Here is a 25,703-nt window from a genome sequence, read left to right as displayed (position 1 = left end):
GACAGACTCCCTGTGGAGGACCGTCAGGAGTTCGCGGCGGTTACCTCAGAAGGAAAGGTCATCTTGCGAACCGCACTCCAGGCCGCTCTGGAAACAGTGGACTCAGCGGCCCGCACGATGGCGACTGGCGTCGTTATGCGTCAGGGGGCATGGCTCCACGTCTCGGGAATTCCTCCGGACGTGCAGCATACCATTCAGGACTTGCCCTTTGAGGGCAAAGCTCTGTTCTCAGAGCACACTGACTCTAGGCTCCATACTCTGAAGGACACTAGGTCCACCCAGAAGTCGTTGGGCATCCACACGCCAGCTCCGCAGCGGCGGCAACTGCCCTATAGGCAGCAGGGAAGGGTGCAGCCACAGGTTCCCCATGGGATTTCTGGAGGCGCCGTCCCCGGGCCTCCGGTGGGGGTTCCGGGGCGGCTACGCATCCTCAAGGGTCTAGGGGCCGACGTCGTCACCCCAGAGCTGATACCCAGCGTGGAGGCCCTCACGGCCCTTCCCACCAGGACAAACCCCAGTTTTGACTCCTCCCTCGAGAGTCTCGCACCAGTCTCCTACCCAGGGCCTCTGTTTGGGTCCAGGCTTTCCCGTTTTGCCCATGCATGGGCTGTTATTACGTCGGATGCCTGGGTCCTCAACATAGTAAAGGGAAGGTATTCTATCCCATTCCTAGGCCCACTTCCCTCAAAACCCCCTTCTCCGCCCTTCGTAAGGGACACCCCTCACGAACACATCCTGTACCAGGAGGTGTCCACGCTCCTCAAAAAAGGAGCGATAGAGGAGGTTCCTCCGCAGCTGCGAGGAAGGGGTTTTTACTCCCTTTATTTTGTTGTTCCCAAACCGAAGGGAGGGTTCCGTCCCATCTTGGACCTTCGAGATCTAAACAGGGCGGTAGAAAAACACAAATTAAGAATGGTGACCCTGGCATCGGTCATCCCAGTGCTACAATTAGGAGACTGGTACACAACTCTCGACCTCAGGGACGCGTACTTCCACGTGGCAATCAGACCCAGCCACAGGAGGTTCCTCAGGTTCATGGTGGGCCAACACCATTTTCAGTTTACGGTGCTCCCTTTTGGTTTGTGTACGGCACTGAGGGTTTTTACGAAATGCATGGCAGTGGTAGCTGCATATCTTCGCAACCAAGGGGTGCACGTCTTCCCGTACCTTGACGACTGGTTGATCTGGGGTCACTCGTACGGGCAAGTAGTTGCTCACGTGGCACTCACAAGAGCCCTCTTCCTAAGGTTAGGGCTCCTCATAAATATCGAGAAGTCATCCCTAACCCCCTTACAACACATAGGCTACGTCTACACTGGCCCCTTTTTCGGAAGGGGCATGCTAATTTTGAAAGTGGGAATAGGGAAATCCGCGGGGGATTTCCCTATTCCCACTCTCAAAATTAGCATGCCCCTTCCGAAAAAGGGGCCAGTGTAGACGTAGCCATAGAGTTCGTGGGGGCCCTCCTCGATTCGAGGGTGGCCAGGGTGTTCCTGCCCGAAAGCAGATTTCTCTCCATAGTGGAGCTGATCTCAGGGCTCTATCGGTCTCCTATAACGACCCCTCGGGTCTGCTCCAGACTCCTGGGCCACATGGCGGCGTGTACATACACGGTCCGTCATGCCCGGTTGAGAATGAGACCCATGCAGGCGTGGTTGGCGAAGGCCTTCAGCCAGTCCAGGGGTCTTTGGGACTCGGTAGTTACGGTGCCCAAAGCAATTCTGGACTCCCTCCTATGATGGACTCAGGAACCGGTGGTTCGCAGTGGGGTCCCGTTCAATCCCCTTTCCTCCTTCCTGACGCTGGTCACCGATGCGCCTGACCTGGGCTGGGGAGTGCACCTGGGACGTCACAGGATGCAGGGCCTTTGGTCCCCCTCGGAGTGGGCCTTGCATATAAACGTCAGGGAATTGCGCGCAGTAAGGCGAGCCTGCGAAGCCTTCCTGCCAAGGCTTGCCCACCGCTCGATCCTGGTCCATATGGACAACACAGCGGCAGTTTTCTATCTCAACAAGCAGGGTGGGGCACAGTCACCTCCCCTCTGCAAAGAGGCCCTACAACTTTGGCATTTGTGTATCACACACGACATCAACCCCCAAGCGGAATACCTCCCGGGGTGCAAGAACCTTCTAGCGGACACTCTGAGCAGATCCTTTGGAGCCCACGAGTGGACCCTCAAGGAATCTGCTCTCCGCTGGGTTTTCAGCAGGTGGGGTTATCCCCACCTAGACCTGTTTGCCTCGGCAAGCAATACCAAGTGCAGGAGCTACTGCTCCCTGATGGGAATGGGGAAATATTCCCAGGGGGATGCCCTGACGACTATGTGGCCAATGGGCATCCTCTACGCCTTTCCTCCATTTCCCTTGATCTCCAGGGTATTGACCAGGGCGAGAACATTTCGGTCCTCGATCATCCTCATAGCCCCCAGGTGGCCCAGACAGTTCTGGTTCCCCATCCTGGTGGACATGCTGGTCCAGGACCCAATACCTCTCCCTTCAGTCCGGGATCTGCTGACCCAACCCTGGGGCGAGGGAGTCATGGTTCACCCGGATCTCCGGTCTCTCCACCTAATGGCATGGTTTATCCGTGGTTGAACCAACTGGAAAGGGAATGTTCCCGAGAAGTTCAGAGACAGCAAAGCCGCCCCCCCCCCCCCTTGTGGCAACAATCCATTTCCTAGACGGGGGAACACACCAGAGAGCAACCGCACAGGGGCAGATGGAAACATTTTATTGAAGTGAATGATTCACACACAGTTCCCAACACACGTACACAGGGGCTGGGCAGGGAGGGGTCCCTGGTCTCTGTGTGTCGGGGGCTGGGAATGGACGACAGGGGAGGGATCACTGGATGGTTCCCTGTTCCGTTCACTCCCTCTGGGGCACCTGGCACTGGCCACTGTGGGCCGACAGGACACGGGGCTGGATGGGCCTCTGGTCTGACCCAGTCTGGCTGCTCTGATGTTCCCTGGTGAGCGCCCCCCATAGACTAGCTCAGGCAGCTCCCTGCCAGGCCTGCTGGCTTGTCCCAGACACTCCCATCCCCCATCACTCAGGCTGGGGGCTCACAGCGTCGTGCCAGGGATTTTCTGGGCAGCTACAATTCCAGGCAGCGCCGTTCAGCGTTGCAATAGCCCAGCCCCTGCCTGGAGCTCGCTCCTTGTCTCCAGCTCTGCAGGGGAGAGCAACGTTCCCAGCAGGCAGGAGCCTCAGGAGCCAGGGCCGGCTGCTTTCCTGAGTCCAGCTGGACCCCAGAGTCTCTAAGTTGGGGAGCTAGTGAGGGGCAGAGCCGTTGGGTTGGTCAATTTGTTTGACCGGATCTGAACTCTGCCTGTCCCCAGCCCAGCTGTTAGTTCTGCCCCTGCCCAGCCCCCAGCTCTGCCCTTCAGGGCCTGTCTGCTCCTCGGACTGCAGTAGGGTCCTTCCACCTCCCGTAAGTGGAGCTGCAGGGAGGGAGGGGGAGGAGGTTTCAGGAACCATAGAGAGGAGGAGCCAGGGGCGGGGTACAGGGGAGTCCTCCAGGGTCACACAGATTGGGGTGCGTGAGGCCAGAGGGGCTGTTGTCATGGAGACAGGTGGAGGGTGTTCGTGTCGCACACCCGGATCCAGGGTCGGATTCTCTCCCCGGGGAGGGAGCCCGGTGGGAAAGTGAAGATCGGGGCCTCGGTTCCAGCATCGATAAATGTCACCTGCCCCCAGTCACAGTCCAGACAAACCCGGATCCTGCTGGGGGGGCTCAGGGGCAGGGGGGTCTCAGGGTCAGTGAGAGCCAGGAACTGATCCTCATATTGCCCCACAGCCCAGATCCCACCCTTGGGGCTCAGGCTGATCAATCCCTTCCTGCTCACAGACTCTCTGGCCACCCCCACAGCCCAGAATCGCCCATCTCCCACCTCCACCTCCCAGTAATGTTTCCCCGAGGTGAAGCCCTCACGGCCCAGCACACAAGCCCTAGAGTCAAATCTCTCCGGGGTGTTGGGCCGTGGCTGCCGTGTCTGTTCCCGTCTCACACGTTTCCCATCCTCTGACAGGACGAGCCGGGGATGCACCGTGTCTGGATCCAGAGTCACGTTGGCTGGGGGAGAATCAGAGCATCAGGGTCAGAGCTCGGCCCTGGGGAGGTCAATGACGTCAGGGACAGAATCTGCCCCAGCTGGGCAGTGACTCAGGGACTGTCCTGCCTCCAGGGGCGCCCGTCTCTGAGTGGGGAGCAGCCCTGAGGTCTCGACCCAGCCCCTGAGGTTCATCCCACCGGCCAGTGACAGAGCCCAGAGATTTACTGACCCGACCTGAGACTCAAACTTCCCCCTTGGGCACCATCTGTCCCCGGGTGGGGATCAGGGACCCTGCAGAGGTGACTGGTGTGGGGGGACTGGGATGCCACCAGCCACATGCCCCCCCCCCAGCCCAGAGAAGGGCTGCAACAACCCCCCCCCCCAGCACAGGCTGCGCCTCCCCCTGCCACTGCTCTGCCCCCTCCCTGCTCTGTCCCTGCCCGGCCTCCTCCCCCCACTGAGGCAGCCCCAGGGGAATAGCAGCATGGGGGGGTGACCAGTAGCAGCAGTGGGAGCGGGCTCATTCTGCTCCTCTGGCCACATCCGTCTGCATCCCCCACTACTGCTGGTTAGTGTGGGAAGGCCAGACCCCTGCTGACCCACTAAGCCTCCCCCCACCAGTGTCCCCACAACCCAGTCCCTTTCCCTCCCTCCCACAGCATTGGGGGCATATGACCCCTTGTGTCTTCCTTGTATTTCGCCCCTGCCCTGGGCTCACAGGGAACACCCAGGGGATTCCCCCCAACATATGAAGGGGAGGAGCAGAGTCCTGTGCCACCTGAGAGACTAACAGATTTATTAGGGCATCAGCTTTCATGGGTAAAACCGGGGCAGGAGTGTAGATGGACAAGAAAAGAGAGAGGGAGTTTGGACCTGCTTTCTGTTGTTGTGTTATAGAGATACCCCCCACCTCTAAAACCCACTTCATCAGATGAATCAGAGTGGAGTTTATACCCATGAAAGCGGATGTCCTAACACATCTCAGTCTCAAAGGGCCACAGAAACCCTTGTTGTCTTTGCAGACAAACACAACGGCTCCTTCTGAGACTTATCAGTTACATGGTCACAAGTAGCTCTCCCCAGATGTGCCCTTTCTCTCTTGTATTGAAAGTCCTGGAGCTTGGATGTCTCTTAGGGTATGTCTACACTACCCCGCTAGTTCGAACTAGCGGGGTAATGTATGCATACCGCACTTGCAAATGAAGCCCGGGATTTGAATTTCCCGGGCTTCATTTGCATAAGCGGGGAGCCGCCATTTTTAAATCCCCGCTGGTTCGAACCCCGTGCAGCGCGGCTACACGGGGCTCGAACTAGGTAGTTCGGAATAGGCTTCCTATTCCGAACTACCGGTACACCTCGTTCCACCCCTAATTAAACGTCTATGGCTAGTCATCAGGGGCAGACAGAGAATTATGGGCTTGTACACGAGAAGGTGTTCAGTGGTAGAGAGGAGAGAGAGGGTTTCATTGGTACAAATGAAGGACTGGAGGATGGAGAGAGTTAAAACCAGCAGAAAGTTGGGATCTGACAAAGGGCAGAGAAACGGGAGATCTCTGTGGGCAGAGAGAAGAGAAAACAGGCACCAGCTGAACACGGATCAGGGGGACTCTGGATTTGAACTCTTGTGTCTGGTCACCGCTCTCGTTCCTCCCCCTGATTCTAGGCTGAAATCCTAAGGAGGAATACCCGCTAAGACACGCAGACCCAGGGTTATCTTCAGAGGGGGTGAGCAATCTGTAACCAGGACACACTTGGCTGTTCTCTGCCTCTTACTCCTCGAACCTCAGCACCTTCTCTTTTCCCACCAGGAACATTCTCTGTTCTGTTTATTATATTTTCACCTTCTTACACAGTGACAGAGCAGGGTCACCCACTGATTAGACATTTGTTGTAATTACCTGCATCGCGTAGGGCTCTCCTCCACTCTGAAAGTCAAACACAGAAATAGGGGTCAGAATTAAGTCAGACAAATGTAGAATCAAGAAGCTTAACTATGTGAGAAAAGACTGAATCAGAGGGAGAAATAAAAGAAACAACAGAAAGGTCCTTACCGAGCTCTGTGCGAAATGTACCTAAATAATAAAGAGAAAGAAGGCCAGGCTATAAAATTTCTTGTGTGAAATAACGACCACAGGCTCCCCAACTACTGATCACTGAAGCTGATCTCCTGGACATTGTTTTGTGTCCATACAGGTCTAGGGACTGGATACAGGATAAACCCTGCTGCAAGTCAGTTTTCACACTGGCTCAGCTGTGTGAGGGGTGTGAGCTGTGTCTCCCTGTGGCCAGCGTTCCAGCCTGGAGTCTGGCAAAAGGTCACAATTCTGACTCACGACGTGCCAACATGCCGAGGTTGTGGGCACTGACTGTACATGAAGCCAGCCCCAGTGGCCACATCTTTACTTCTCTTCTGAGCTGCACCAGTCCCTCTCTGATGTTTATTATAGGGAGGCATTTCTGTCACGGGCATCTAGCACATGGACACTCCTCCCCTGCTGGGGTACCGGCTCCATTCTGTGTCCCTTAGGGCAGTGGTGCTCGACCTTTTTCATTTGCGACCCCCGGAGCTGGGAACATTTTTGTGAAAAAAAAAAAACCCAAAACCAAAACCCACCCTGCTGGGAACATTTTGTTGCAGCCCCTTTAATTTAAAGCGCCGGGCTGCTCCCCTGCTCCCACCCCCACTGCATGTACATTGCTCGCCAAAGAAGGAAAAGAAAATACCGACCGGTCCGGATCAAAGCGCTGTGACCCCCCAGGAGGACAGCGGGTTGCTCACCGCGGCCCTAAGATGCTAGCACAGCGCTGGCTTCCTACCCTGTTACTGCAGTGACTAGTTACGCGATTAGCATGTCTTAGCATTGCTTAGCTTTGTCACATTGTCACTGTCACATTCGTGTAAAAATCTTCCATAACAGAAAACTGGTTCTCCCAGGAGAGGGAAGGAACTTACTGATAATGTTGAGATGTTTCCCTGCAACAGAAAAACAAACACAATTATTTGGAGAATTTTTCAATTAATCTAGATTTAAAGAAATCTTTCCATTGTGAATCCTCAAGTAATGACCAGGCTGCCCCTCTACCAAGCCATTGCAGCTCTCCAGTGATGGTCACACACAGCACCCAGGCAGGCCTTTCTTTCAGGAACGTCATCTCCCACCCAGGCTTGGCCCATAGGGAAGGCCGAGCATGGAGGCCAGATGATGAACAAATCCTGCTGTTTGGAAAAGGCTGGTTTATGTCACCGCAAATATTTGTGGGATTGAATCAGATCCTACGGTGCACACAGGCACATCCCAAGAGCGTATCTCAGTGTGGGCTTGCTGGGCAGAGCTCTTGGTGTGAATCAGGAGGGCTGGAGCCCAGAGGCCCAGCTGAGGAGGTGGTGAGGCTGAGGGACCAACTCTGAAGGAAGAGTGACCCCCCTCTGGGATCTGGCTAAATAGCTTCCTGCAAGACTCAACTGGGACTTAGCACCAATCCAATGGATCCATCACACTTGGTTCCTAGAGAACCTCAAAACTTGGTGCCTTGAGGATTGACTCTATGTCTACATATGAAAGCTATTTCAGGATACCAGGGGTATCCCAAAATAGCTACCCTGTGTCTTCACAAGCCATTCATTATTTTGAAATATTTTTCAAAATAATGGGCGCGCTATTTCGGCATCCTGGTAGTCCTCGTTCCATGGAGGTTAAGGGATGTCTCGAAGTGGGCTGTTATTTCGAAATTAGATGCTGTGTAGACAGTATCTAATTTCAAAATAGCCTATTTTGAAATAAAGTCAAAATAAGTATGCCATTTGCACAGCGCAAATTGTGTACCTTAATGCGAGATAAGGGTGCTGTGTAGACACAGCCCTGAGCCCAAGACAAAGAGCAAATGGCCCTGTTCCTTGTTCAGCTTCCTCTTCCAAAATGCAGCCTGTCGGTCTGCCCAAGCCTGGACATTCACTCACATGTGACTCTGAATACTGAAGCCACCTGCAGTAGGACTAAGCCATCCAGTCATGGTGCAATAATCTGGACACGGTGAAACTGAACATCAGAAACTCCCCAGGGCAGGTATTTCTGTGGAGCCGGGGGAGTCCAGCGCCAAGCACATAGAATGTCAGTGGAGCTGAGACTCAGGCCTGGTCTTCACTGGGGGTTTGGGTCAGACTGAGCCCCATGAGGTTGATTTTCCACCTGAAACTAAAGGGGCTGAGCCAGTCACATCAAAAGACAAAGGAGGCAAAGGGACAGGTTGGAGCAGCCCTGCCAACCACCTGCTTCTGTGAGCAGCTGCCTGGGACACTTGGGGGGACCCAACCAGATTTCCCAGCCAGTCCCTGGATTCCTCCCACGACACTCAGGCAGCCTCGGGAAGCAGCTTGGAGCACAGCGAGGTGGGGGAGGGTTGAAGGGGCAGCAGGCGAATGGGTCACCGAGAGCCAAGAACGTGTTACAACTTTAGAGACGTCTAAAGTCCCCCTTGGATGTCTCATCGCCAGGCACTGATCCTGGGGAGGGCACGTCTGGAGGGTTTGTCTTGCTAAAAGGGAGTTAAGGCAATCGGGTGAGATCTGCTAGTTAATGTGTCTGGAGATGGAGCTGAACCATCCCCGTGCATCCCCATGAAGCTCTCAGAGAGGAACTCTTTGCTCCTTCTCACGAGGTTTCTGGGGAGGCTGCCTTATTCCACCCTCCATGACAGGACACCTCCCCACACCAAGTCAGCATTTCTCACTCCGATTCTGATGTTCCGGTTACACACTCTGGCCCATGAAAGCTCATCATCTAATAAACCATCTTGTTAGTCTTTAAAGTGCTACATTGTCCTGTTTTTTGTTTCAGCTACCCCAGACTAACACGGCTACATTTCTATCACTATTTCCCCCCTTTGAGTTTTACCTCTTACTCTGAACAGAAATGAAGCCAGGCAGATGAACGGCAACAAAATCACCAGGGTCACACTCCAGCCCACCATCCAGGGAGAGGCTCTTGGGAAAAAGGAGTCTGAAACACAAAGCCCCCGCTAGTTTGGAAACAGCAGCGACAGGCAGCATTGGCAGAAATTGCTTCACACTAGACTCTGTGTGAAATACACGTGGGAAAATTGTTCCCTGCAATATAAAAACTGGCAGAAACCAAGTGGAAAACCAGCTTCTGCTCATCCACTTTTGATAGTATCAATCAGGGTATTAAACACTATCACATGCTTCCAGTCCCAGTCCCTCCTCCCCCATTGCTTTCTCTCATCACATCACCTTTATGACAGTTGCTAGGTACTTCCCCTGGCAGGGCCTTCTTATCATTGGCTCACTAATTTCCAGACTGAAACCATCTGGGCAGAAGGGTCCCTGTGGGGTGTCTGTCTCAGACAGGGCGTTTTGGAAAAGTGCCAGTCAGAATGGACCAACTCTTGCTGAGACAGGGCTGAGGGAGCAACACTTTGTTAGGGTGCGGGGGAAGTCTCATGGCTGGGGTAGGGAGTTGGGGTGCAGTGCACTAACCAGAGTCAGCTTTGTGGGGTGGGGTGGGAAGCAGATAGCCCAGGACAGGTCACACTGCCCTGTGCTTGCTGGTAGGCATCACCTCTTGCAGCTCCCATTGGCCAAGATTCCTGGCCAATGGGAGATGTGGGAGCAGATCCTGCAGATGTGGGCAGTGCAGGGACAGAGCTTCCTTTGGCACATGTGGCAACATGGCTTCAGCCCAGTGGAGGGGAGGGCAGCCGGCAGAGCTACACGTCCCCTCCACACTCCCCACCATTCAGGGTGAGGTAACACAGAGAGGCTTTAGTGGTTGTAGCCCAGGGCCCCAGGCTAAATGGCTCACAAAACCCCCTGCACTTTAGCTGGGCGGGAGATCTTTGGAAAGCTCCCCCCCCCCCCCCCCCCCCCCCCCGAGCTTCCCCTGCTATCTGGTGTCCCTGCAGGGCACTTCCATGAGTTAATATATTTAGATTGCCTGGAAATGTAATGGTAACCCTGAATTTTCTGGGTTTAAAATGCTTGTTTCCGGGATCACTACAAAATCCCTGGAGTACATTTTATCCAACATTGCGCCCTCCACCTTCACTTCATCTGAAATGTCATTGTGAGGGGGTTTGCACACTGGGACTTTTGTATGATTTTGCAACCTGATTTTTAATTCTTGCTGGTATGAGAGAGTGGGGTTTTGGTAGTAACTGACCTGATATATAGAAAGTTATTGATTTCCTTTCTTTGTCCAGGTATGTGTTCCTCATAGAACAGGACAAATTCTTGTGTGAATTTTCCATTATAACAATAGAATTTTTTGTTTTAAAGAAACCACCTTCCTCTTCAGACTTTGTTTCAGTGGATGCAGATAAAGGCTGCCCTCTGGGATCTCTCCACAGCACCTGGGGCTGTGGGTACCATCCGGCCGACTGGCACACCACTCGGATCCCTCCGTCCTGGTGACCCTCGACAGAGATATGAGGTGCAGAGCCTAGAGCTGGAATGAATCAGTGTTAATTGAAAGGAGCCTACAGCCGAGTGTATAAACGTCCACATTTCCAATAAAATGATTGAACGCACTTTCCTGCTGATGTTCATCGAAAGAGGAAATTTGACTTAATGTAACTATCATGGCCCAGAGGCTGCGGCTGTACGAAAAGCTCCTGGTGGCCACATCTGAGAAATGCTGCTTTAAATACGCTTGAGTTGAGGAAACGTTCTCTCTTCAGCACAGACCAGATACCTGCTCTGAAGAGAACCGTGCTGGGAACAAAGTCATCCTGGGACCGGCAGAAGCCTGCTGTGGATTTTCAGAGTATGTTCATATAATGTTTTATAGCAGAGTAAGTAATGCTCAGGTATGAACAGTTGCAGAATGATCCCGAGTATGAAAAAGAAAAGATAAAGTAACAAAAAAGTGAGGAGAGGCCTGTTTGAAGTCAGGCTGGCCCTGTGCTGACAGGGAACGGGAGCTGACATGGACATGGGAGGCTAAAACATACATATAAAAAACAAAACGGTATAAATCAGTTTGTATCTGAAAGGGAGGTTGAAGCTGTGTTGTCCATTGCTGCATGTGACAGTGATGGATCACCCAGTGTTCTTCCCACTCATGAGTATTTGATCACTACTTGCTGAGTGTTTTGCCTTAAGAGTTGTTAGATCCAACTGCTGCTAAGTGCGTCTCAACCCAACAACATAGGACCATACACAGGGGGATGGGTGACGGGTGTGAACCCACCCCCCATGGTCCTTCATGGTTCACCATGGGGCTGATTGTGGCTGTCTTAGGGAATTGCCCCAGTCTCCCTTACCCCTGTTCCAGCTATCCAGGGAAGGACTGGGCCACAGAGGGTGGGAAGGGAAGTCAGCAGCTCCTCCCACAGATCACCCTCCCTCAGAAATTCCTGCGTATGGGCCTGCAAATGAACTGTGTAACTGAAAATGTCTTAGAAAATTCCTGCCTCTTTTTCCCTGTGGCCCAATGACTGTTCGATTGTTTATGAATATGTAAATAGCCATTGGCCCGGAGAGAGAGAGCGTAGCGTGGGGCAGGGCCAGATTATCCATACAGCACAATAGGCCTAGTGCTTAGGGCCTACAAAAAATTTAAAGCCTAAAAAAATGAATAATTGACTTGAAAATAAGGAAAGAAAACTGCTGAATCCAACTTAATAATTTGCTCTCTTTAGTCAACAAACAACACATGGGTGTACCATTAACTGTAGGCATGCAGGCGATCCAGCATTTCTGCCTTAGATATTTATATAGAATCTAATGTAAAGGCCTATGATTATGAGCGTGCCTAGGGGCTACAAAGATCTTAATCTGGCCCTGGTGCAGGGGATTGGGTACACCCGTGGGAGGTGGGAAAACTCATGTCCCACTGCTGTTTCAGTGGCTATTTAATTACTTAGCAGATTGATAAATAATTAATGATTAATTAGAATGGGAGATAGTCCTTGGGTATCCCACCTCTGGTGCTATAACCACGGGATTACAGAGTCTCCCCTTCTCTCTCTGGCATAAAGATGAACTAATTTAATGACTGTTTTGAGGACCTGAAGGGCACCTAAGTTTTGGACTGAGGTGTGGAGTTAGGTGTCTAACTACTTTTGTGGGTCTGAGTCCAAGAGGTTTCTAAAGAGAGACGACAGACCCTTGTTACTGACCTGCGACCTTCAGTTCCAGTACAGCTTCCTCCTGAAAGTCACCATCCTGAACAGAGCAATGGTACTGGCCTTCGTCAGAGAGCCTGACATTGAGAATTCCCAAGTCAACGTTCCCATCTGTGATGCTGTCTTTCAAAAGTTCTGTCCGGCCGTGATACTCGGGCATCTGCTGCCCAAACTCATCCTTCCTGCGCCGGTACAGGTGCACGAAAGGAGTGAACTCATGTCGGAACCATCTCACCTCCATGTGCTTTGCGTTCATTCCGGGGGACAGGCTACAGGGTAACATGATGCCCTCCCCCACCATGGCTGTGACAGGATGAGCTGGTCCATTCACTGAGAACTGGGCTGTGAAATGCACCAGGGGGTAGAAAAGACAAAACATAAACAAAAGGGGATTTAATGTAAAGTGAATCAGTTAGGTTATGTCTATACTACCCTCCTAGTTCGAACTAGGAGGGTAATGTAGGCATACCGCACTTGCAAATGAAGCCCGGGATTTGAATTTCCCGGGCTTCATTTGAATAAGCGGGGAGCCGCCATTTTTAAAACCCCGCTGGTTCGAACCCCGTGCAGCGTGGCTACACGGGGCTCGAACTAGGTAGTTCGAATTAGGCTTCCTAGTTCGAACTACCGTTACTCCTCATTTCACGAGGAGTAACGGTAGTTTGAACTAGGAAGCCTAGTTCGAACTACCTAGTTCGTGCCCCGTGTAGCCGCGCTGCACGGGGTTCGAACCAGCGGGGTTTTAAAAATGGCGGCTCCCCGCTTATTCAAATGAAGCCCGGGAAATTCAAATCCCGGGCTTCATTTGCAAGTGCGGTATGCCTACATTACCCCGCTAGTTCGAACTAGCGGGTTAGTGTAGACATACCCTGAGTCACACGAGGTTCTAATTTGCATCTGGGGGCTGGCAGTGGGGTGTGTGAGTGCAGGAGTCAGGGTTGGGGAAGGTGAGGAGCGGCTGTGGGCAGGGGACTCTGTGTGTGTGTGTGTGTGTGTGTGTGTGTGTGGTTGGGGGTGAGCAGGGAGGGCAAAGGACTGAACCTCCCTCCCCAGAGATTTGTACCAGGGTTGCTTCTCCTTCCCCCTCCTGTCCCTGCCAGGGAGCGATGCCAAAGTGCGTATCTCGTCTTCGCCCTGCGCTCCCCAGCCAGAGTGAGGGTATATCTACACTACAACGTTAATTCGAACTAACTTAGTTAACTAACTTAGTTCGAATTAGTTAATTAGAATTAAGCTAATTCGAACTAATGGATCCAGACTAAAAAACAAAATGCTAATTCGAACTAGCATGTCGACATTAAGTGGACCCTGAACCGAGGTTAAAGATGGCCGGAAGCAGTGCCGGCAGGGCATCAGAGGAGGACTTAGAGCATGAAGATGCTGTCTCAGGCTAGCCGAGGGATGTGCTTAAAGGGTCCCGACCCCCACCCCAGACAGACTGTTCTCAGGGATGCCCCGCTTGCAAAGCAGTCCTGGCTTGGAGTGCCCGGACTACCCACACTGGGCACATCACACCACTCGGCCATCAGCCCGGCTGCACTTGCCACAGGCTGCCTTCTGGGGAGAGGGGGCAATTGGGGGGCTGCAGGAGAGCTTCCACCCTCAAAAGCCCGCAGAGCCAGCCCAGTCCTCCCCATCGGGGGCTCGTGCCCCATTCCTCCCTCACCTCCTTCCACTTACCCTTCCCTAGCCCCTCTTCTTGATGTACAAAATAAAGATAATGTGTCTTCCAAAATGGAATCTGTCTTTATTGAACAAAACTGGGGGAGACTGGGAAAAGGAGGTGGGAGAGGGGAAGAGAGAGGCTGGGAGAGGGGAGGGCAACTAAAATGATCAGGGGTTGGGAACAGGTCCCATATGAAGAGAGGCTAAAGAGACTGGGACTTTTCAGCTTAGAAAAGAGGAGACGGAGGGGGGACAGGATAGAGGTCTCTAAAAGCAGGAGTTGGGTGGAGAGGGTGCATACAGAAAAGTTCTTCATTAGTTCCCATAGTAGAAGGACTAGAGGACACCAAAGGAAAGGAATGGGTAGCAGGCTTCAAACTAGTAACGGAAAGTTCTTCTTCACAAAGCAAAGAGTCAACTTGTGGAACTCCTTGCTGCAGGAGGCTGTGAAGGCTACAACTAGAACAGAGTTTAAAGGGAAGTGAGATAAAGTCATGGAGGTTGGGTCCATGGAGTGGTATTAGCCAGGGGGTAGGAGTGGTGTCCCTGCCCAAAGTTTGTGGAAGGCTGGAGAGGGATGGCACGAGACAAATGGCTTGGTCACTGTCTTCAGTCCATCCCCTCCAGGGTCCCTAGGGTTGGCCGCTGTCGGCAGACAGGCTACTGGACTAGATGGACCTTTGGTCTGACCTAGGACGGCCATTTGAAGCTCAGGGCTCAGGGTCGGGGGTCTCAGTGGACCCCCTTGATTCTCTTGCACACCTGCTTCTGGGTGGCCAGGCTGGCAGCTCTCGTGCCCTAGCCGGCCACTTTCCTGAGCCTAGTGCGGAGATCGTGGATGAGATCCACGATGTCCGCAGTAGCCCAGGCGGGTGCCCACCTCTTGTGGTCCCGGGAAAGCTCCCGGGAGCCCCCAGGCTGGTCCCGGGAAGAGGGGGAGGCCTGGGGGGCATCAGGTGGGTGGCTCGATCCGTGCCAGGTGCAGGGTCTGCTGGCTGGGTGCTGGCAGGCTTGCACCTGGCACGGGCACCGTAGCCAGCCCGTGGCCCTTTAAGGGGTCCGGGACTGGGAGGGGGGCAGACGAGTTTCCCTGGTGTTGGCCAGAGTGGCCACCAGAGAAACCTGGGGAGGGCTAGCCTCCCACTAGTTTGAATTAAGGGTCTACACAGCCCTTAATTCGAACTAGCTAGTTCGAACTAGGCTTAATCCTTGTGGAATGAGGTTTTCCTAGTTCAAACTAAGCGCTCCGTTAGTTCGAATTAAATTCGAACTAACGGAGCGCTAGTGTAGGGCCTATGAAAGTTAGTTCGAACTAACGTCTGTTAGTTCGAACTAACTTTGTAGTGTAGACATAGCCTGGGATGGAGCAAACTGGGAACTTTCCCCTCACTCCCTAAGAAAGGGGAAGAGCCGGCAAAGTCCCTTTTAAATCTGGGGGGTGGGAGGGTAACCCGAGACAGGAGGTGAACCCTGCGGCTGCCCCTCGGCATTCTGGGGCTGCTCTGGCCAAGGGCCACGACTGTCAATGGGGAGCAGACTTAGGGCAGTAGGTCCTGCCCCTCCCAGGCCCCAGTGGAAGCCAACCCCCACCTCTGTAGGAGCAGCCGCAGAGCAAGAGGCACACAGTTCGAGCCTGCCCCCTTGGCAAGCATGGGGAGGAGTGGGCAGACCATGGGGGGGGGGGTGTGAAAGGGACGTTTGTGTTGCTGGACTTAAGACCCTGAGGGGAAGGCACATCGCCCGGCCTGCTTGGGGTTGGGCTGTCACTCGTGGTTTGTCTTTAAGAGCCTCTCTGTGGTGTTTTCCCAAACTAACCCCACATCACTTCCCGCCTTTTGATTAAAAGTGTCTTTTCCACACTCAGACTCAGTGTGTGCGAGGGGGGAGTGCTGCTCCCAGAGGCACCTAGGAGTGGTGTGTGAATTTCCCCAGTTACTGGGTGGGGGCTGGAGTCAGTTCTGTGTTGGATGGTTGGGGAAGAGTCCCTAGATATCGAACCCAGCCCTGGCAGGAGGGTAACACTTACAGCTGGGCTAAGGGAAAGCTGGCATTCCCAGGGCAGTGTGACTGAGATTTGAAATTCAACCCCTAACAAAGTTTCACCCGGCTCATAACAATGACTCTTTGTTTGCACTGGAGCTGATACACTGAGCAGTTGGTGCTGTTTTTCCTTTCTGTTTGTGTCAAATAGTGACTCAGGGAGACTGAATAGATCAAAGCAAGTAAATCAATCCTGTAAGATGCAGAAGCAGCCACGGACATTCCTACCTGATTCCAGCTTGTGCACGTAACATGTGAGGAAGAAAACGATGAAATGAGGCAGAGAGGATCTCGCTCTGGAGCTGTCATAGACAGAGAGAATTTTCATCTCTCCCTGAGACGATCCCGATGGTGGGAGAGAAGAGAGAAAACAACAACAAAAAGTAACATATTGAATGTAACAGTCACAGTGATTGCAGACAACCTGGGCTCAGGGAACACAGCCACTTCTGAGCGGGATACATTCATGGCCACGCAGAAGGAGGCCTGACATGCAACTTCAGTGCATTTCCCTGCTTCTGATTAACACATTCACTTTGGATGCTGCCTCCAATCAACTCCGGCATTTCATGGAATACTCTTCGCACCAGGGGGCAGAACCCCCTTTGTTTTAAGAAAACCCATAAAACCAGACAGACGCGGGCGCCAGTGACTGGTGAGCAGAGCCGTCCATTTTCATCCAGTCTGCAGCTGATGCCTGCCACACACCCCTTCTACTGGGCCACCAGCCCACCTCACCTTCTCAGCTCTGTGTATTGTCCGTGTGGGGGCTAACATGTGGACACCCCGAATGACTATTCTCTCAGACAAAAAGAAAAACAATAATTCACTGAAAAACCTCTCAATAGCCGAGATAAAGTCAATGTGTGGACTCCAGTATCAGGACAAGTGTGGCTGTTGGAACACTTGGCGTATCTGTTCTGTAAATAAAGACATTGACACCAACAATCGATTTGCTCTGTATCACCAATTTCCTCATGGAAACATCTGTTGTGTGCTGCCTAGAGAGGGCCGTGTGCTGCCCAATATCCAACAAGGCCTAAATGAAGAGTGAAAAACTTCTCAAAAGAGAGTAAAGTGAGATCTGGGGTTTCCCAGAGAGGACTAGCAGATAACTGGGGACTGGAAGCTCTGATCTGATAACACGGTAACTGGTTAAAAACATGTTATAATGATTTTTCGATAAAAATGAGTTTCAGAAAAGTATTACCATTCATTTTCTTATGAATTGAATGTTTCTGTTTTTTTCTTGAGGATCATTTCAATGAGAAAAGAGACATTTCTCATTGATTCAACATGGGAATCCTAGCCAAGTAAATTGAAAATATTTTATTAACTCCCTTTCTTATTCTTGCTAGGAACATCCTTCCCCTCCTGAAAATGGAAATAAATAGATTATAGATTTATTTCCATAATATTTGATTAAAATAGAAAAGTCTATAAAATATTTAAAACAAAAATAATTTAACATTTTTATTTCAGGACATGGATTCCATTTGTTGACTAGCTTTAACTTGATGGATTTCTCCAGGTATCTCCCTTCCAATGGTTGCTCACACAGTCGGAGATACTTGTCGATCAGGGTATAAAATGCCTCTTTTTTAAATTACTTGTATCCAACAGTACAACTGAACTGAGATCTCTTTTAGGCATGTGCTTGGCTCCTTCTTGTGTCAGAAGGGGAACAGGATGAATTTTCTGTTTGGCTCTATTGTGGAAATAATTGTTTCCTTTTTCCCACTTAAAAGTATCAGAAACAAATGACTCTCAAATGAACAGGCAGAAAGGCATACTGATTGCAGCTGGGTGAGGCACCGTACGTCTCTGCCAGTATTTTAAATAGAGGAAGTTATTTTGTGATAAATTTCCCTCAGACACCGCTGAGAACAGGATCAGGCCCAGTGGTCTAGAATGAAACACAACCACCCTGGGTGGGGGGCAAATCGATGTCTGGCTGGGGAAGGCAGGCCCCTCCCACCCAAGGACCTGCCTTTCCACGCCACCTGGCCACTGGCTCCAACCCTGCACCTCCCATTATGGCTGCTGGCCCTCTCCAAGGTTAGCAGTAACACCCCCCCCACTTCAGTGCTGGGCAGATGTGCAGCCCCATCTCCCCCCAACACACACACCGACAGCACCAAGCAACCCCAGTCCCACCACGATCCCCCCAGCTCCAGGCCGGGAGCAGCTGGGCAGCCATGTTGCTCCAGCGCAGCTCTGTTGGAGTAGCCAGGCAGTAATGCGGCCCTCCTCCCTGGTCGTTTTGGGAAGGCAACACCTCCCCTTGCCTTTGTCACCCAGAGCCCATGGAAGCCACAAGAGAAACAAACAACTAATTCCGCCTGAGTCTTAAATCCCGATTTCCGTGGCTAGGAAAGCAATCGGAACCGCACCGGCGTATAAATCATTTTCAGTGTCCCTGTGATGTGGGGGTCACAGAAAGAGTAAAACAAATCTCAGGGGATTATTGAACCTTTGATTAAATAATCTGATGAAGCAACACACAGCGTATGTGAGGGGCTAGAACAGGGTTTCCCAGCCTATGGGTCATATTTCAAAAGGGTCACCAAGTGTCTCCCCAGGTGGCTCTGCCCCTCCCCCTCGCCCCATATTTGAATTGCCCTGGGTCTTCCTGAATAGTTAACAGGGGTCCCCATCTGGAAAAGGTTGGAAACCGCTGGCTAGAAGGGTCATTGTGAAGCAAAATTAACCCACCTGATGGATCCTTCAGAGAACTGTCCCCGTCTGCAGGGTGGGATCAAACTTCACTCGTTCTGCTGCAGTGACTGACACTCCAAGTCATTATTTCAGTGCATCCCCCTGCCCGGCCAAGCCCCTGGTTACAGAACAGCTGCGGAGTTCTCCGGTCTCACGGCTTTTCCTCACCCTTTTCACACGCCATTTCCATCCCTTCCAAAGGGATTTCTGTGCCTGCTGCCTGCAGCCCAGGTGAGAGGGAAAGCAAAAGTGCAGTGGCACAGGCAGGCTGTGCAAAGGGGCAGTTATCTCACTCGGTGTCATGAGAAGAGGTTGGAGGCGTCTCTTAAAGACACAGCCACGGCCCTGCTGTGCTAAGGCTCCATGCCAGGCCCGCAGACTCTGGCCTTCAGGCCCAGTAATAATGGGGAAGAGATTTTTCTGCCGTCTGTTCTGTGGGGGACAAGTGGAGGCTTTGAGAGTGTCCTGGAGTCCCTGTGGCTGGCAGAGTCCTACGTGGCCAGTTCTGCTTCGGGTCCAGGCCGTGGGGCTGGGGCTGTCAGCCAGCAGGGACCCCAAAGCTTTCAACAGCCAGGTGGTGGGGCCCCCGCAGCTCCTAGCCACTGACCCTGGCGCTCCAACCCACAGTGGGCAGGGCGGGGGAGATCCAAGTTCCCAGCTGCTGTGGGCAAAGGTCTGAGGATTGGTAGGGAAGTCCCACAGGCAGCCACCAGCCGTGGCAGGGACCCCAGAGCCCTCACTCCCCATTTTGTCCATTTTTTAGTGAATGTCACAGACAGATCACGGGCTTCGCGGGTTCTGTTTGCTTTTCTCACGGCCCGTGGCCTGTCTGCAACTGTCTCTCAAAATAAGTTGTGACAAAATCTGAGCCTTGCTAAGGAGACCCTTGGATGTGCGAGCAGGGGAGTCGGCCTTGCTGAGACTGGTAGGATACTGGGTACGGGGGCTTAGCAGGCTCAGACCTTTGCCGGTCGGTGTCTCTCTCCGCACAGCCAGGCACAGTGAGGAAGACATCGCTTGAGAACTTATTAGGGGTTTGTTTAAGAATATTCTCTTTATGTATTTTAGAATGTGAGCTTCTATTTTGTTTTTTTAGCATTCATAACTTTTTTGAGTTTCAACATTTACTATCATCTGATCCCCCCTTCAAAAAAAATTCCTGAAATTATGCACATTTAAAATCAAGAACAAAAATATTTAAACACATAATTGTTCACAACTCTGAAAATTTAAATAGATAAAAATGGGGGTAGAGTGCAGTGGAAAATGGACAAATAAACACCAATATTGTCCACTGAAGTTTTCCTACATATACAAATGTTATATATATAATATTATATCAAGCCTATGTATAAAGTTCTGGAGTTCACAAGCCTTACAGCGAGAGGTGACTTAACCTTCATTAACAAAAAATATGGATTCTTAAAGAGCTATTTAATCTGTATGTGAAAACCAGAATAAGAACCATTGGAGGCAAACTGAGGCAGACAAGTGAGTATTAGAAACCGGAACACACAAAGATTTCCTTTCAAAAGTGCAAGGAAAGCTCTGGGGGGAAAGCTGCTGCTATTTCATAGCTAGAACCAGCGCTTTGCAACTTGGTAATTAACATTTTAAGTGACTATTTCAGTTCATTGCCACAAACCACAGGAGGTCTGATCACACCTGAGGAGTGTGAAAGCTTCTCGGAAGGATCCATCAGGTAGGTTATTTTGGTTTCAAAGTGTCTCCTAGTTCCCCTTCTATATAGTGCTTTTTGCTTGAAAATATTCTAGCAACAAAGATTAAATAACTCTGTGATAATTTTGTCTTGCTCATTCTGTAAACACCACTTCAGCAGTGCATTCAAAGTGATCTACATTCCAGGGCTTTTCAGGTTACTTTCCTAGAAATAAAATGCAGGACAATGTAGCACTTTAAAGACTAACAAGATGGTTTATTAGATGATGAGCTTTCGTGGGCCAGACTCACTTCCTCAGATCAAAGGTTTGATCTGAGGAAGTGGGTCTGGCCCACGAAAGCTCATCATCTAATAAACCATCTTGTTAGTCTTTAAAGTGCTACATTGTCCTGCATTTTGCTTCAACTACCCCAGACTAACACGGCTACATTTCTATCACTTTCCTAGAAATATAATTCCAGATCTGTGCAGCATGTTGATTTAGTAATTTGTTTCTTTTGCAGCTGTGTTTTATTAAAGAACTCTGGCCTGATTCAGTTCTCAGGGATGCCTGAAGGAGATTTATAACAAATTAATTTCTTATATTTAGGATGCAGAAGATTGTATCAAATTCAATCCTCATTAGTCTAGTTTTCTGCCTATTGACATTGGTTTTCTCCCTTTGATATTTAATCAAATATTATTAAAACAATTTTTTTCTTTTTTTTTCTTCAGATTTCATTGTTTTCTTTTCTCTTTTTCCTCTCTAGCAAGAATGAGGGGAGTTAAAATATTTTCATTTCAATTTGATTAGAAATCTCCTTTAGCATAACTTTAGTGAAAAATAGAAACATTTAAATTGTAGGAAAATGAATTTCTAATATTTTTCACATTCATTTTCTAGTGAAAAGGCATTTGTGGTCAAACATTTTGATGAGTTACAGTGTTGTTAGGTCACACATTGCTATCGTGAGCTTTGGTATTTTATTTTAAATCTCACTTTATCTGCTAATTTTCCAAAAACTCCAGCTCTCTTGTTTTAAGAGCAGGTGAGAACCTCAGATGTCATTGAAGACAAAGTAAATGTTTAGCCCTCACTTTTGCAGAGAAAAGTTTAGGAATCTGACCTCAGGGCACTGTCAGGAGTCAGAAATCAAAAGGCAAAAAATGAAAATCTAAAATCTATTATTAGTATTATAATTGTAAAGTTAATGATTTTTAAGTCAATTTCATATCTATTTTTGTACCTGAATTATGATTATTTTTATTGATTTTTCATAAAAAAGAAACTGAAAACATCTTAAAGAACATGGTAATCAGAATGATTCAGTTCAATTCACTAATATAGATAAGAAGCAAATTGGTTTTAAATAGAAAGCAAGTTTCTAACTTTTCCCCTTAATTATCCAGAACAGTGACAGTAGGGTTTTTTAATTTTAATTATAAAAAAGTTTTAATTTTTTTAAATAAATTCCAATTTCCATCCAAATACAGATTGAGGTAAACTTAAAAAAACCCTCTGGGTAATAATGGAGAATGACATTTCTTATTAACATAATACAAAATATTAAAACTAAGATTCTGAATAAATTATACAACATGTGTGTATCTTCCTGGTTGGAAAAGATGACCAAATTTAGTGTAAAATCTACATTCAATTGTAATTCAACATATTTTAATGATTAACAACCAATGAGAATCCCTGTTTCTTTAGGAAAATAATTAAACTCCAGATATTAAAACTGATTTATTTAAATCAATGTTTCTTGCTTGCTGGTTTCAGTCATGATAAGAATTGCTGATTTAATTCACCTTGATTTGCAGGACAGCTGCCCCGAACCATCCTACGGACGGAATTGAACCTGAGACTCCCTCATCCCTGGCACTGCTCTGCCCAGCCAGCTCCAGTCTCAAATTTGGCTCCACTGAAAGCCACAAAACTCCTTCCAAATCCAGGGGGCACCTCACTTCCCTTGGTGCCGGCAGCCGGGCTTTTCAGTGCAGAATCTCCCATTGGCTCCCGTGTCTCTGCGTCTGGGCAGGTAACGCTGCTGCCTCCCTCCTGAACAATTCACAGACTGGGAGGAGAGAGGTAGATGCCTGGCCTGAGCGTGGACCCCAGCCAAGAGGCCTGCTCAGAGACGGCCACCCAGCTCAGGTCTCTTTTGGACTCCAAGCAATGAAGAAGGTGCCTGACGTATGGGGCTGGGCAGAGCCTTGCCAGGGATGGGGAAGTCTCGGGTTCAATTCCCCTGCATTCTGGCCGAGGGGTGACAGAATTTCAACTGGGGTCTTCCACCAATCTGCTGTGTGCTCTGGCCTCTCAGCTGTGGGGCTCTCCTGAGCCGTTCCATCCATAGGACAGTTCAGGGCAGCTGTCCAGGGCTCTGTACTTTGGGGGCCCCTCAGGGACCAGGGTAGCCTGGGGGATTACTGGGGCGCTGGAATCAGGGTTCATGCCCACCCTGCCTGCTCCGCTCGGTCATCTCCCAGCCGTCCTCAGCTATGGGTGAGCTGCCGCCTGGGTTTTGCAGGCATTTCTGGCATCTTGTCAGTCCCGAGTTTTGTACAGTGGGGCTGTAAGATCTCCAGCATCAGGAGCTGCTGCCCCTCCGCTGCCACAGGGCAGTGAGCACCAGGATGCCCAAAAAAATGGGCTTTCTGGCTGTGTCTGCCCAGCAGCATTATTCCGAAATAGATTTGAAATAACGAGCTTCTTGCTCTGAGTCCCGTCGCCCTCAGTGTGTGAGGAGTAAGGGAAGTGGGGGCAGAGGGCTCTGTCTTGGAAGCACTGCTGTGTATGCAGTGCCCAAAGCCAAAACGAGCTATTTCAACTTAAGCAATGCAATTGGCCTAGCTCAGGTTGCCTGGTTTATTCCAGTTTAGCCTGCAGTGCAGACGCGCCCTCTGTGACTGCTGGAAGTGGAGCCCTTCTCTGTTCTGGCTCTCAGATCTTACCCAGGCCTTAGCTCAGGCTATGTCTAGATTGCAGGCTTCTAGACATGGGGTCCAGTGGACATGGGGTCCAGCCAAGCTGGGACTCCGGATCTAGGCAAGGGTGGGGAACAGGTCCTGATCCCTGCCCCAGAGGCTGAATTCCAGGCTGAGGTGCAGGCAGACATCTCTTTGCAGAGGCTGAGGGACCAGGCTGGCCTTCGTGCAGCTCAGCCCCTGGGGAGAGGTGGCCAGGAGAGATTCCTGTGGGAGCGGGGATTCCTGTTCCGGGAATGGCTTCCCCCCAGGAAGGTGAGGGCATGCGGGGTCCTGCGGCAGCTGGTAGTCCTGCAAAAGTATCACCTCAAACTGCTGTATTTGGCCCACCACGTCCCCGTTGTGGGCCACTGGGGGATCCGGCACACCTGGCTGAGGCCGCTCCAACACTTCTACTTGCAGCCGTGCAGCGGTACTGCTGGTCCTGCAACGCCTGCCAGAGGGGTGGGAAGGCCGAAGATGGGAGGAGAGCTGCTTGGGGGCCTCTACCCCATATAGAGGACCCCTTGGGCTTGCTGAGAGAGTTATGGGAGGGGAAGACCTCCCTGGATCGAGCGTCGGGGGTGGAAGACACCCTGGCTGTCCAGGGAAGGCTCGCTGAGCTCGTGGTCCCGGCCCGAAAGACCCTGGCCAGAGATCAAGGCCAGCGGAAGGGTGGGTGCAACCCCAGAGGACAGGCCTGTGCCAGTCCCCCCGGAGTGGTGCAGCGAGTGGACAGAGGGAAGCCAATTCATGTGGGGCCTCACCGCGGCCGGCCCGAGTCAAGGGGAGCACCCATGTGCCCAGGGCGGGTTCCCTCGCAGAGGACCCGAATTTCCCTAGGACATGAGCGGAGTGACCCTGCTCAGTTTGCTCTCAGAGGGGGGAGAAGTGTGACGTACATAGTGGGGGGTACATTGCTGGTTGCTATGCTGGGCAGTGGGTTGTGAGTGACCTCCACTGGCTGCTGGCTGTAGCATGGCCCAGCAGGGCAGGGGATGAGTCATTATGCAAGGGGGCTCCAAACCTGTCTGAGGAGTTATCTCCCAGGGAGCGGAACAATGGGAAGAAGGGGAGCGGAGCCCTGGCTGGGGGCAGGGCTCGAAGGGAGCTAGTTGGTTTCTGGCTGGTTTGATGGAGGAAGCAGCCTAAGCAACGGGCTTGGATATAGGGGCCCAGGCTCCCCCATCTCAAGTGGGGCTGAGGCATCCTAGGCTTGCCCTGTAACCAGATTGCATCTGTGCTGTGCTGTATCCTGGAGAAGCAATAAACTCCCTCTATTCTACTGGCTGGTGAAGTCTGTGCCATTACGGGCGTGCAGGAGACAGGGAAACCCCGACGCGCTGTCACGGTGTGTGTATATGAAAAATAATGGTGCCCCTATGATAACTCGGGTGGTTAACCATAGATTTCCATAGGACAGCTACTTCTTATTGCTGGATACTTGACTACAATTAAGATGTGACACTTTTGTACTTTTACTCAGGGGCTGCGTCTAGACTGGCATGATTTTGCGGAAATACTTTTAACGGAAAAGTTTTTCCATTAAAAGTATTTCCGCAAAAGTACGTCTAGATTGGCACAGATGCTTTTGCGCAAAAAGTGCTACCCATTCATTTCATTTGGTGTTCTCTAGTCCTTCTATTATGGGAACTAATGAAGAACGTTTCTTTATGCAGCCTCTCCACCCCACTCATGTTTTATAGACCTCTATCATATCCCCCCTCAGTCTCCTCTTTTCTAAGCTGAAAAGTCCCAGTCTCTTTAGCCTCTCTTCATATGGGACCTGTTCCAAACCCCTGATCATTTTAGTTGCCCTCCCCTCTCCCACCCTTTCTCTTCTCCTCTTCCACCTCCTTTTCCCAGTCTCCCCGAGTTTTGTTCAATAAAGAGAGTTTCTATTTTTGAACACACGTGTCCTTTATTTTGTACATCAGGAAGGGGGGCTAGGGAGGGGTAAGTGGAAGGAGGTGAGGGAGGAATGGGTTATGAGCCCCCGATGGGGAGGAGTGGGGTGGCTCTGTGGGCTCCTCGGGGTGGAAGCTCTCCTGCAGCCCCCCGATTGACGCCTCCCCCGGATGGCAGCCTGCGGCAACTGCAGCCGGGCTGATGGCCGAGTGCTGTGATGTGCCGAGTGTGGGCACTCAGGGCACTCCAAGCCAGGACTGCTTTGCTGTCCCTCATCGAGTTAGACAAGCGAGCGTTGCAAGTGGGGCACCCCTGAGAACTGTCTGTCCAGGTGGGGGTTGGGTCTCTTTAAGCACAGCCCTCAGCTAGCCTGAGACAGCAGCTCCATGCTCTAAATCCGAACCTGATGCCCTGCCAGCACTGCTTCTGGCCATCCTTAACCTCGGTTCAGAGTCCACTCAATGTGGACATGCTAGTTTGAATTAGCAAAACGCTAATTCTAACTAGTTTTTAGGTCTAGATGCGTTAGTTCGAATTAGCTTAGTT

The 25,703-nt window shown here is 51.0% G+C and overlaps 1 protein-coding gene across 1 annotated transcript; it reads right to left on the bottom strand.

Annotated features, from left to right (window-relative positions):
- Nucleotides 1-2,540: 2,540 nt before the first annotated feature.
- Nucleotides 2,541-17,262, bottom strand: LOC149522206 (butyrophilin subfamily 1 member A1-like). Its single transcript, XM_089771503.1, has 7 exons — nt 16,130-17,262; nt 12,191-12,538; nt 10,231-10,515; nt 8,924-9,051; nt 7,008-7,028; nt 5,953-5,979; nt 2,541-4,081 (listed from the first exon to the last, which is right to left on the bottom strand). The coding sequence occupies exons 1-7, from the start codon at nt 16,227-16,229 to the stop codon at nt 3,563-3,565; spliced, it is 1,428 nt and encodes a 475-aa protein (XP_089627629.1). The 5' UTR covers nt 16,230-17,262; the 3' UTR covers nt 2,541-3,562.
- Between the last annotated feature and the right edge of the window lie 8,441 nt (nt 17,263-25,703).

The sequence above is a fragment of the Pelodiscus sinensis genome, chromosome 19, assembly GCF_052426305.1.
Source record: "Pelodiscus sinensis isolate ZL-2025 chromosome 19, ASM5242630v1, whole genome shotgun sequence".
NCBI classification, from domain to species: domain Eukaryota; kingdom Metazoa; phylum Chordata; order Testudines; family Trionychidae; genus Pelodiscus; species Pelodiscus sinensis.
The sequence above is the reverse complement of the archived record's forward strand: the minus strand, read 5'-3'. Positions and strand labels throughout refer to the sequence as shown.